Source organism: Raphanus sativus, chromosome 6 (genome assembly GCF_000801105.2).
Source record: "Raphanus sativus cultivar WK10039 chromosome 6, ASM80110v3, whole genome shotgun sequence".
Taxonomy (NCBI): Eukaryota; Viridiplantae; Streptophyta; class Magnoliopsida; order Brassicales; family Brassicaceae; genus Raphanus; species Raphanus sativus.
Genome location: NC_079516.1, coordinates 172,968 through 185,980, shown reverse-complemented (window position 1 = coordinate 185,980; position 13,013 = coordinate 172,968). Strand labels below are relative to the sequence as shown.

The following is a 13,013-nucleotide window of genomic DNA, read 5'->3' as shown; positions in this document are numbered from 1 at the left end:
TTTAATTACTTACATAAAGTTGTCTAAATGTTTTCTTTCAAACAAATGTTAACATAACTGCTGTAAAGTTAGAAGCAAAACATTCCCAACCTTTGGTTTAGAGAGCTCCTCTGCTGAGCTCTAGTGGGTTCGATCAACTTGGTCCTTTTCTTCTTCTTGTTTTCTCTCTTTTTTTCCTTTTATGTAATTCTTCTCTATTTTTCTGGCTTGTGGTAGTGGAACTCGTAAATAAATAAACTAAAACATTTTAGAATAATATCTGGTCTTTTATTCGACCTACGTAATTTTTTTTTGTACATTTATATTCTACCTATCTATATGAATTGCCTGCCATCCATCAATTAATTAGATCTAAGTAAGAAAAGTACTGCGCATCACTTTTTATGTCTTCAATATTTATATCAATAAAAATCAAGATATCCAGATAAAAATATTGGTTTAGATGCAAGCTTAGTCAGCAATGAAGAACCTGTCGTTTCACAGATTAAGCTTTCTTCTACCTATAAATATAGCCAAAAACTATCTCACATAAGCATCACACACACCCCAAAAGCTCTATAAATATTAGCCAATTCACAAGCTTTAAGTTACATTGAAAGTTTCGATGGAGATGGACTTGAATGCTCAAGTGAAGAAAGCAGGATTTTTGCAAAGGCTTAAGGAGTTCCCTAGCAAGCTTCAAGACGGCGTCACCAAGCGTATAAAGAATGTGCAAAAGTTTGGTAAAGATGATCCAAGACGGATCATCCATTCCTTAAAAGTGGGACTTTCTCTCACATTAGTATCAATGTTGTACTATGTACGGCCTCTCTATAATAGCTTCGGGGTTTCGGGTATGTGGGCGATACTAACCGTAGTCGTAGTCTCCGAGTTCACTGTTGGTAAGTCTATTAAAGATGTCAATGTTACTATGACAAATTAAATAGAAAGATGTCTATTAAAACCAAGGCTAACTAAAACATGTTTTCATGATATAGGTGGGACACTTTCAAAAGGTTTAAACAGAGGTTTTGCAACATTAATAGCCGGTGCCTTAGGGGTTGGTGCAGTACACCTTGCTAGATTATGTGGAGACAAAGGAGAGCCGATTGTTCTTGGGATATTTGTGTTCTCACTAGGGGCAGCTGCAACATTTTCGCGGTTTTTCCCAAAGATTAAACAGAGATATGACTATGGTGCCTTGATATTCATACTCACATTTAGCATGGTTGCCGTTTCGGGTTACCGTACAGATGAAATATTGGTTATGGCATATCAAAGACTATCCACCATTCTTATTGGTGGAACGATATGCATCCTTGTATCGATCTTCGTTTTTCCTGTATGGGCAGGCGAAGATCTTCACAAGATGATTGCTAACAACATTATCAAACTCGCTAACTCCTTAGAAGGTGACTTACAATATCCAACAATTTCAGTTGCTTTATTCTTGGTAAATATAATGAATATATAACTTATGCATGCATACGTGTTTTAATATATGTAAAAAGGTTTCGAGGGTGAATATTTTCCATCATCGGAGAAGACTTCAAAGGAGACAAACTCGTGTGTTCAACAATACAAAAGCATTCTAACATCAAAAAGCGCTGAAGATACTTTGGTATAATTCTACAGATAGACAATAATTAATGTTCCTACATATTGCTGTTGTAGTTAATTTGTATTTATTTTATAAAATTGTTCTAATGTAATTGATGATTGTAACGTTTTTGTTTTGCAGGCGAATCTTGCGAGATGGGAACCGGGACATGGCCGTTTCAGGTTACGCCATCCATGGACAAAGTACTTAAAGATAGCAGGACTAGTTCGTCAATGCGCCTTTCATTTCGAAATCCTCAATGGCTATGTTCTCTCTGACGTTAAGGTTCGTTGGCAATCACATTAATTTGATATTAAACCATAGACTACTAAAGATTGCAAACTGAACTGGAAAGTGCATCAAATTGTTATTTATCATTAATCACTTAGATATATTTTTCAAAGTAAGGAAAATATGAACGATATTAGTTTTTAATCAATATATTTACTATTTAATTCCAAAACAAGGTGACTCTAAATTTGGTAAGCATGTGTATATTTGCTACGTCGTATGCCATTATTGATTTTCCTTTCTTTTTGTTATCTCCCTCCCAGGCTCCCACTCGCAACATAAGACACATGCCTAAATAAGTGTATTATAACTAGGATTTAATTTTTTTTAAAAAAAAGAAAAAAAAACTAGGACGACTTAAATTATAACCATCAAAGATTGCCTCTGTAAAATGTCAACCGCACCAAGCAGGTGTAAAATAAAAATAAAATGCCAAGGCTCTAAATGGCTAAAATGTCGGTAGATAATAATAATAATAATACATTAACGAATAACTAATGGTTTGACGGAATAATATTAATAATTTACATGTTCTTTTACGTGTGACGCAAGCAGATACCGCTAGACTTCATAAGCAAGATTCAAGAGCCATGCTCGATTATGAGCAGAGAAGCTGGTGAAGCCCTAAAAGACGTAGCCAAATGTATCAAAACAATGAAGAGAGACAATGTTTCTATTAATAAACACATTGAAAAGTCCAAAAATGCCATACAAAGCCTAAGGATTGCACTCAAAACGTCTTCTCCAGAGACGGAGAAAGATCTCTTAGAGATCATTCCCGGAGTTACAATGGCGTCAATATTGATCGAGATCGTTAATTACGTCGAGAAGATCTCCGAGGTTGTGGAAGAATTCTCAGGTCTGGCACACTTTAAAGAGACCCCGGATCCAAAAGTGTCACCAGAATTAGGACAACATCAACTACTTCACAGGGGAACCGTAAAGCCTGTTCTAGAGGGTGACAACGAGGAAGAAAACAATAGCTCTTCTCATGTTGTTATCAATGTCCATGATGAACAGCCACCAACAACCAACGAAAAACAAAGTTTCGGGCGTAGAGAAGACGACGAGAGTAGATGTCGTGTAGATATGTTATCATTGCCCAAACTTTAAAAACTCTTTGAAGGGAACTTGCTTAACATTATCTAGTGTAAACAAATAATATTAATCATTTCACTTATGATCAATTGCCTTTTAGAAATAGTTTTTTTTTTCTTTTGGCTTTTAAGAATAGTTGTGAACTAGATAACTATCGGCATGAAACGAAAGATTTTTCTCAGTTTTAGGATTATTGATTCTGATTAAACTTTATTAGACCAATATAATGACACATTCTTTGGTACAATATATTTTTATGATTAGAAAAAGTGCTTTAAGTAGATGAGTAGCATATAGAGTTTTGAGGTTATATAAATGTGATATAAAATATTGAAAGTTTATTTATTCTTTACAAATCAGTTCAGAAAAAGAAAATTTATTTATTCGTACATCAATACACAAACCTTAAATTATGTATTTGTCTTAATCATGTTTTCTCTATATATATTCTTATTTTCTTCGTGCTTACTTCGCGTTTGTTTACAAAATGGATCCAAAATTTCGATCCAAGAAAGCCTTTTGGTCTGTTTGCAATGATATCTATAAAATGATAAGGAAAAAATATTACTTATAGTTAATTTATGCCTTGGAGAATAAGAATGTGCCACTGGAAGATCAAGAATATTCGTTCCACTTAAAAAGAGAAATAGGTAGGTCAACATGTGACTAGTCATCAAAGTGTGTATGAGATTATAAATTGTTTATTTGGGTTACTAGTTATGAAGTCAAATTAAATTGAAAATAGTAATAACCACAAAATTAAAGTAAGGATCTTTACTCAGACAATAACTAATGGTGACTGAAAAGGAGTTTGGATCCCCAAAATCTGATTACGTAGTGCATTGTAAGGCTGACCAGCCTTAAGCATGAAGTTTATTATTTATATCATTTCGTTGTACACTAGCACTATGGATTAAAAACAATTCAGGTAAGAGGAGAATCAGACTATTTAAAATTTGAACAAAATGAAATGAATTGAGTATTGATTTCTGAGTCTCTGACATAAATATTGTCTAATACAGAAGTCAGGAAGATTCTACTTTTAGTATATGCATAGCCAACTAAGTAATCGGTTTAATACAAAAGTTTCCTGTCGATAAGCCAATAAATCTTATGTTTTCAAAATTTATATATTTCCGGATCAACAGTAATGCATCAATACTTAATCTTATAGAACAGGTCAGGCTATGTATTCGGAACACTTTAACTTCTTTTTTGATAAGTGGAACACAAATTAACTTGAGTTTTGATATACTTAAACATCCAAAAGTGAATTCTGCAACCTTTTTTGCTGATGGAACTGCACTTTCTTAAAATTTATGGTATGCTGAATCGGTTCTATGGTTCTAGTTGCAATTTTTGTTTTATGTTTCTTTTTCTGAATGTGTATGATCTCAAATCCTAAGAACAGTTTTTTTTTTTAAATTTCGAAGAAATGTAACGAGTCGAAAGACTGATGAGTGTCACGTGCGATGCATGGTTGTATAGTCTTCTTGCAAGTACTTTGAACCTAACCCCTGCAAAAACATATATTGTAGTGGGACGAGCCCATCACGTTCAAATAGAACGAATATCTTTACTGCTTTTGTTTTTTGACAACCAATTTACTTCCTTTGTTATAGAAAAGAGTGTGAATGGTTGGGATGGGAGTTAAGATCCCGACGATTGGCGTAAACCTAAATAAAAAGGAGTCTTTGGTCCATCGAAAGACACTGCCCATTAATCAAATGAACTCGGTGCAAAGCGTCCAACAACACATATGAAGAACTGAAATGGATCTGGTCATGGCACCAATCATATATATCCTCCAACAACCCTTATGCACAGGAGAAAAGAACAATGATGACCTAAGGTGAATTAGACAATATTTATGGTAATAATAACTTACCTTAACGATATACCGAGCATAAACCTATGGTAATAATAACTTACCTCAACGATCCTTCTCTTAAAAGAAAAAGACAGGAGCCCGACTCAATAAATATGTATTCAGTGGCTGGAGAAAGAGGAGGTGAGCAATAACTACGAACTCACAAAACAAACACCTCGTCAATCTATTCATAATTAGTCGGCCACCCGTTCTTCTTTACATTTACTTTCTCTTGTTCAGTTCATGCGCTCTCTTAAAATTTTTATTGCTTCATTTTTGTTGTAATCCATATTCTACTTCTCCCTTCAATATTAAATTAGTAAAAGGATTTGCGAATGGTGACTGTGTTCATCCTTATAAATATAACAATAAGCCCATTTACGGTTCAAAATGTTGGCCCACTTAACCAAAAGACCAGCGGATAGTCTTTGATGATTGTCAGAGGCTTGGAAAATCAGGCTTTCCGGTGAAGTTAATTCGGTTCAGTTAAACCCATTGAAAAATCTTTGACTAGGGCTTGGCCATTGTTACTATCTGCAAATTACTAATCTATAACAATAAAGTAGATATATCTGCCTTTTCCTGCGTCCACGTCGTCCAAGAGAGAGGGGCTTTTTACGACACGCGTCGAAACGCTGAGACGTCCGTGTATATCACGCATTTTGTTTTCAGCGCGTCGTCGCTTTGGTTTTTTCCTGATTTTTTCATTTGGTTTCCCTTATCTTTCTAAAAAGAGTCCACATAAGCCCAGATTCTAATCATCCTTTATAGCCCATATGAGATTAGAATTCTTCTTCGTTCTTCTTTTGCGGCGGATGCTTGACCTTCGAATTTTCACAGAAACTAAACACGTCCTTTGCTACCTGTAACGCCTCTCAACTCATTAAATTCGACATTTATTTTGAGTTTTTAACTTGATTAATCCACTCCTCCTTCATTAAAATCTTGGTGCACCTGTTCGTTTCCCTTGAAACCACCTAGATCTCAAGCTATAAATATCTCACCTTCATACCATCCGAACTCCAACTCAAACCAAATCCAAAAACTTTCAATTTGCAAGGAAACGATTACGATGGCTAATTCATACATTGTTCTTGCTGACTTGAGAGCCAGGAGATTCTCCATCGCGGCGGAGTTCCGTCTTTTTGAGATTCTAGGAGGCAAAAAACATCAACAAAAGGGGACAACTGATGAGCCTTGAAATGTTATTGATTGATGAGGATGTAAGTATCTTTTTCTACCCATATAATTATCCTCTCGGTTGAATCTCTTTACATTTTAGAAAATCAAACATTTTTTTTTTCATTTCTTCCCGTTTCGATTTCTTTGCAATCACCTAATTAGTTCTTTTTTTTTAGTTTTCTGATCTCTACTCATATAATTATCTTCTCGGTGAATCTCTTTACATTTTAGAAAATCAACGAAATTTGTTTTTTTTTTCATTTCTTCCTGTTTCAATTTCTTTGCAATTACCTAATTAGTTTTTTATGATTTGGTTTCTGATTTTTTTAATTTCCATTCCTTGATATGAACAGTCTGCTCTGGTCCAATGATCTGTTCCTGCATCTATACAACTTACGTTTAGGGGGCGTTTAAAATTTTGATTTAACAAGTTATCTCTATATATAAATAATAAATTTTGGACAAATAATAAAACATAATAAATAAGACAGTATTAATTAATAAAATGTAGTAATTTCATAAAATATATAATAAATTAATTTTATATAAGGGAGTTAAAATAAAATAGTATATATTTTAAAATTAATCATAACACTTATTTTGAAAACTCTGATAAGTTATTTAAGTATGGTTTATTTTGTTTTTCAAAGATAGTAATATATAATACACTTATTCATATATATTTGCCCAAGTAGTAACAATAAATATTATGTTTTTATTATGTCTACCAAATTTAAAATAATAATCTTTACATCTATTTTATTTCATTTTTAAATTAGTAATTATTAAAATGTATAAAAATAAAAGTACGAATAAATTTGTAAAAATATATATGAAACTAAAATAAAATGTTTTAAAAACTCCATCCTACTTACTATTATAGTAAAATAAAACAAACATTTAAAAGTCTAAATAATTACAATCATGAAAATATTTTAATAATAAAAACATATACAAATAATTACAATCATGAAAATCTTTTAATATTAAAAACATATAGTTTCTTAAATAAATAATAAAAATTAAAAGTAATATTAATTCTATCAAAACATATGAATATGGAATGGGAATGTGTATTCAATAAACAAAAAAAAATACAATACAAAAGGCTGGTAATAGTTAAAGTAATTATCACCATATATATTGTATACCAAATAAAAATAAAAGATGTCAAAATACTGATGTAAATTATTAAACTAAAAATACGCAAAGCGCAGACATGGAAGAAGAAGGATGATATATAAAAATATTACACGTATGATTTTCAATGAGTTATAAGGAATAATTTTAACTGAACCCCCTTTATAAAGCCTCAAAATGAAAACTAAACATGGATGAGAGAGATGATATAATATTAAAAAGATGATAACACGAATCATGCAGAAACACTTCATACTTGATAAAATACATCCAAAGTTAACTAAACCAGAAACGTGAAAATTTTAAAAATATAAATTTTAACAATAAATGCCGACTATTATTAAAATTCACCATTACCATCCAATATATCTTCAATACAGTACCTAATAAAAATTTATCATCAAAATGTATGAAAATAAAACTTCAAATAATTCTTTTATCTCACACTTTCCAATAACAATCAATAATTCATATTATGACTACATAAACTACACACATATCACACCAAAAGACAGCCACCCCGCGCGTAGCGCGGGCACACCACTAGTGATATATAAAACTTAAATAGGAAAGAAGAGTAAACAACACTGGCTAAACAGAAAAAGATTAGAAGCTAAGTTGCAATAATACGTATCCCTTAGTTAAATACTGAAGTTTATCACTAAAACTACTGTGACTTGCCATAAAAGAAACTTGCCACAAAAGAAAGCTGCAAAAACCTGAATAATTGTTCCTGTGTTGAATTCAACCTGATATTTGGAGCTATCTAGACAAGCTAAACTGCGTTACTTGTCACTTGAGCATATTTCCCAGAGATATGCATTACCAATAATCTAGTTGAATGCACTCTCTAGATTATATATTGGACAAAGCCGTCAGGTTTTGGGAGATACATTTTTACCGATACATTCGAATCGTTCGATTTTCTTAGGAGAAAGTACTGTTCAATAATCTCTGTGAGTTTATGCATCTTAATTAAAAACTTAGACCCAAAAATCTTATTTAGAAACCACCAACAGTTTCTTCTCTCTCTCTCTTTTGAACATATCCACTCACAATTTCTGTTTGAATTTTTTTTTGGTAATCTATTAAGTTGAATTTTGTCAAAAGCATGATCTAATACATACAACAATTGGATATGTACGGCAGTGTGGTATTTCTTCTGTAGCAGGTTGCATGTCTCCCTTCCCTCACTATTTGAAGATGGTTTGAGATGGCTGAAAGACCCCATTAGAGATGAACTTAATGCTCATCATAAGACTTCTTTACCAAGCCTCTATTTACAACATATGGAAGGAAAGAAACTCTCGCTTGCCCAGCAGTATTGCTCGACAAGCTGACTTCGTTGTAGCAGACATTAAGTAGACAATTCAATTCAGGCTGGACCCTCTTTCTCAGAATCAGAATGCTCTGCCTGGTTTCTCTCTTTTTGCTACGTGGTTCCAAGTCTTTTAACATTCCCTCTTGTAAATTTTTGGTTGTAATTTTTTGGTAGTTTGTAGGCTAATTGCTTGTGGGCTTTAACCCTTCGGAGGGAGGGGGGAGGGGGGGTTATTCTTTTGTAATGGGCCGGACCCCTCTTTCTGATATATGGAATTTTCGGATTAAAAAAAAACAATTAGATATGTAATTTTGTAATTTCAAAGTTGAATAATATATATGCCAATCGATAACAATTACAATTAGTGCCCTCTTAAAGTTATCTCCCCTCCCCCAATATTACAACACAATGCTTAGACTTTAGAGCAACTGTTGTAATTAAAAATCAACGTAACAAGACAAAGAAAATGATGGACAAGTAGTGGTTTCTCTTTTGGCAGCTAGTGTTAGGTCACTTACGTCCTCTTTTCCATTATGGAGAAAGAACGTGGTGAATGAAACTTTGTTTCCTCCTCAATCACTTACTAATCCATACATGTATTAAAATCTGATTGTCCATATGTATACAAAATACTTGATCATTTAATACTTAAAGGTTATATTGGACTAAATTATTATCACTAAATGGACTTATAGTCGGTAGCGAAAAGTCTTCTACCCATGTGATAACTCCAGAAATCTATTCATCAAATGTTGATTAGAACAATACTCTCTACATTTCACGAAAAATGTCACTTTTCTCATGGTTTTCAACATCTTTTGAACAAATTTTTTTGCTAAAATTTAGAAGTCAAAAGCATAGATATATGGCTCACTGGACAATAGTATTGCAAGTACTTATCAACCACATAATTCTGTTTAATTACGATTTACATTTAATCATTTTATGATTTGTGAGTATGAATCTATTATCCTGTACATTTATATTCATTTAACTGATCACGTATTCAGCTAAGGCTCTGAGTTGGTTTTTCGTGTATATTTATTTGTACTCACAATTTTACAAATAGTATGGAAAGTGGAAATGTTTTCTTCCCTCTTAACCTAGAGAAATTTAAACCGAAATCAACTAATCTATAGAAATCTGATTTTTTTTTTTGGTTGGAAACGCCTACAATTGGCCTAGAATGATTAAAAATTGCAGTTGAAGAGTTCAAATTTGTAAAGAAGAGCATTCATAGTAAATCATTCAATCTAGCGTTTAAAACAGTGACTCCATATATCTTTTAAAAAATACAAATCAAAGTATATATCTACAAATAAAAAAAAATCTTTTTATTTGTAAGTAAGTTTCATTCTTCAAATGAGGAAGCTGGGTATGAAATTTACTTGCTGGGTTTGTTATTACATTGTTGAAGAAATTTTTTTTTATTTGTAAGTAAGTTTCATTCTTCAAATGAGGAAGCTGGGTATGAAATTTACTTGCTGGGTTTGTTATTACATTGTTGAAGAAATCTTCAACCACACATAAAGTCACCTTTCTATAGAAACCATCCACCGACCATATCAATCATCTTCCCTTTTACAATTTCAACATTTCTAGAAATATGCAATATATTTGTGATCTAAAATGATATTTCAGCAAATAATATATGACTTAGGTGCCGACTGGTTTTCCCACTACCACCCGCAAACGCAGCTTTTGCGGTTTATAGCGGTTGTTGGCGTTTCGAAACAATCACAGAAAACGCTACAAATCGTTTCAAACCGCTCCGAACCTCTTAAAATCAAAAGCTGGTTCCAGCTAGCATTTGCGGTTGCGGGCGGTTGCGGGAGGGTAAATTTTTTTTCTTTGAAAAACAGAATAAATAAAAATAATACTAAAAATATCCAATAAAAATTTTCAATTGAAATAATAGAAATTGTAAAATGTATTCATATTATATTTCAATTTATATTATAAAATTCAAAACTAAAATATTTTCTATAAATTTTTAAAATTAATAATATGATTTTATAAATATAAATTTTATATTTATCATATTTTTATGATTTTTAATATTTTTATAATTACATAAAATGTAAATATTGTTAAATTATTATTTAACAGATGTTGCGTTTTGTAGTTTACCAGTCATAAGAGTCCCGCAAACGCAACAATTTCTAACAGCTATACCAGTCGTACAAATCTCTAAAAAACGCTTAAAACCGCAACCATCCGCACCCGCAAACTCCCGCAACCGCAACCGCTGCGGTTACACCAGTCAGGCCCTTAATATATTACGATATAAGTTCAGTACTGTACTGTGCTATTTGACTAGATATTAGATGATAAACGAAAAAATTATGTTTGTCCAAGAAAATAAGGAAGAGGAATACTTTACATCAACCAAAAAATAAGATATACCAAAAAAACTTCAAATCAACAAAAATAAAAATAAGATAACTTTTTAGACAATGAAAAAACACATATATTTTGTTTTTTTAATAGACATTTAATTTCGGTTATTTCATACAAATCTATCTTGATTATTACTATAATGATTTTGGTGCTAATATAAAAAGAATACCTTTACTTGCCTATCATTCTACTATAAAGCATACATACAATTAGGCTAGCCCATCATTTACAACACATCAAATAAACAATAAACAAAGAAATCTCTTAACAACTTCTCCACTTTCTCCCCACCACCGCCGGAGAAACAAAAACCACCGCCACCATGACCTCCAAAGACTGTGGCTCCCACACTCACTCTCGCCGGAAACTGATCCGGCGAATAATATGGTCAGTAATCTTCGTCCTCTTCATCATCTTACTCACAATCCTCCTCGTTTGGGCAATCCTCCAACCTTCAAAGCCACGTTTCATCCTCCAAGACGCCACCGTCTACGCCTTTAACGTCTCCGGCAATCCACCGAACCTCCTCACCTCCAACTTCCAAATCACTCTCTCTTCCCGGAACCCTAACGACAAGATCGGCATCTACTACGACCGCCTTGACGTCTACGCTACTTACCATAGCCAACAGATCACTTTCCGAACATCGATCCCTCCGACGTATCAGGGACACAAAGAAGTCAACATATGGTCGCCTTTTGTCTACGGGACCTCTGTTCCCGTCGCTCCGTTCAACGCCGTTAGTCTTGGCGGCGATCAAGATAACGGCGCTGTTACGCTGATCATCCGTGGTGACGGTAAAGTGAGGTGGAAAGTTGGGGCGTTTATTACAGGGAAGTATCATCTTTACGTGAGGTGTCTTGCGTATATTAACTTCGGTAATAAAGCTGCCGGAGTTATTGTCGGAGATAACGCCGTTAAGTATACGCTTACGAGTAGCTGTAGTGTTAGTGTCTAAAACGGCGACGGAGCGAAATTAGGTGAGCTAATTAACGACTCCATTATATATTATAGTCTTCTTAATTATCATAAGTGATGTGAATTGTACATTTTGCTTATACGATGGCAAATATTACAAATCCCCGATGTTGTGATGAGTTGTAAGAATTTAAATACGAATACTTTTTAAATAATTGAATCCTAAATTTTATTTTAAGTTGTGAATTTTTTTAAACTACATATATTTCGGTGACTAAGATGCATCTTGTGATCCTATCATATCAACTTTTGCTTCGAACTTTTTCGATGATTTTTTAGTAGTCGGTAAAGCTTGACGGCGATAGAATTTAAAAATTAAACGAATGGATTATGACTCCTTAATGATTTGTAGACGTTGTGTTACGGTGCCACTATCTAATTGTCCATATATATGTGTCTCCATTTCTTCTTATATTAAATCAAGATCTACTATAATGTATTTGTACATTACTCCACAACAAATAAAAGAGCTTAGGCAGAAAAACAAATAATGAAGTTCAAAAGAAAAATCATATGAATTTGACTTTTTGGTAGTAGAGGATTTGCAGTTTTTTTTTTCTCTCTGTCTATTGATGATGTATTACGTAAAATATGAGTTTCATGCAGTGCCGTGCCAGCCCTTCTAGAGGCCTGAGGCAAGTTTTAAAATTATATTTTATACTTTTTTTTAACTAAAAAGGTTAAACCCGGGTCAATGATGACACAAGTATAATTTCCGGGTGGAGGTACAGCCCACGGATAGACTCTCTCCTGGGCATTCAAATGAGCCGAAAGCAATAGCTCATATCCGTGTGGCCGGTGGAGTTTGAACCCGAATTCGCCTTATTGGGTTTTTTAAATCCCTTAAGCGCCACTAGGTCACCACCACCAGTTTTATATTTTATACTTTCTCTCAGAAATAAACATAATGTAGTTTTAAACTATATAAAATATCAAAGAAAACAATAATGAAACTGTCTAAAACAGCAAGGATAATCAAATTTTCAAAAAACAACAGCAAGAATTCATTTTTTAATATTTTTTTTATAAACATATCCATATATATTTACGAAAATAATTTTAAATCCTCTATAAATATTAAAAAATAACTAATACTTGTATAGTAAGAAATAAAAAGGCTAAAATAAATATCCGAGCTTTTATGTTTTACAAAA

At 32.9% G+C, this 13,013-nt stretch overlaps 2 protein-coding genes across 2 annotated transcripts; both read left to right on the top strand.

The window, feature by feature from the left end:
- Nucleotides 1–553: 553 nt before the first annotated feature.
- On the top strand, nucleotides 554–3,020 carry LOC108810318 (aluminum-activated malate transporter 8-like). Its single transcript, XM_018582438.2, has 5 exons — nucleotides 554–881; nucleotides 978–1,391; nucleotides 1,491–1,600; nucleotides 1,721–1,864; nucleotides 2,426–3,020. The coding sequence occupies exons 1-5, from the start codon at nucleotides 605–607 to the stop codon at nucleotides 2,981–2,983; spliced, it is 1,503 nt and encodes a 500-aa protein (XP_018437940.1). The 5' UTR covers nucleotides 554–604; the 3' UTR covers nucleotides 2,984–3,020.
- An 8,064-nt stretch (nucleotides 3,021–11,084) lies between these two features.
- LOC108806445 (NDR1/HIN1-like protein 1) lies at nucleotides 11,085–12,037 on the top strand. Its single transcript, XM_018578567.2, has one exon. The coding sequence runs from the start codon at nucleotides 11,204–11,206 to the stop codon at nucleotides 11,837–11,839; it is 636 nt and encodes a 211-aa protein (XP_018434069.1). The 5' UTR covers nucleotides 11,085–11,203; the 3' UTR covers nucleotides 11,840–12,037.
- Nucleotides 12,038–13,013: the final 976 nt, after the last annotated feature.

Bases quoted from the DNA above. Each gene is read 5' to 3' on its own strand.
- LOC108810318 (XM_018582438.2), top strand. From the start codon at position 605: ATGGAGATGGACTTGAATGCTCAAGTGAAGAAAGCAGGATTTTTGCAA. The intron at 1,601-1,720 runs GTATAATTCTAC...TTTGTTTTGCAG, and splicing joins AAAGCGCTGAAGATACTTTG to GCGAATCTTGCGAGATGGGA. The intron at 1,865-2,425 runs GTTCGTTGGCAA...TGACGCAAGCAG, and splicing joins ATGTTCTCTCTGACGTTAAG to ATACCGCTAGACTTCATAAG.
- LOC108806445 (XM_018578567.2), top strand. From the start codon at position 11,204: ATGACCTCCAAAGACTGTGGCTCCCACACTCACTCTCGCCGGAAACTG.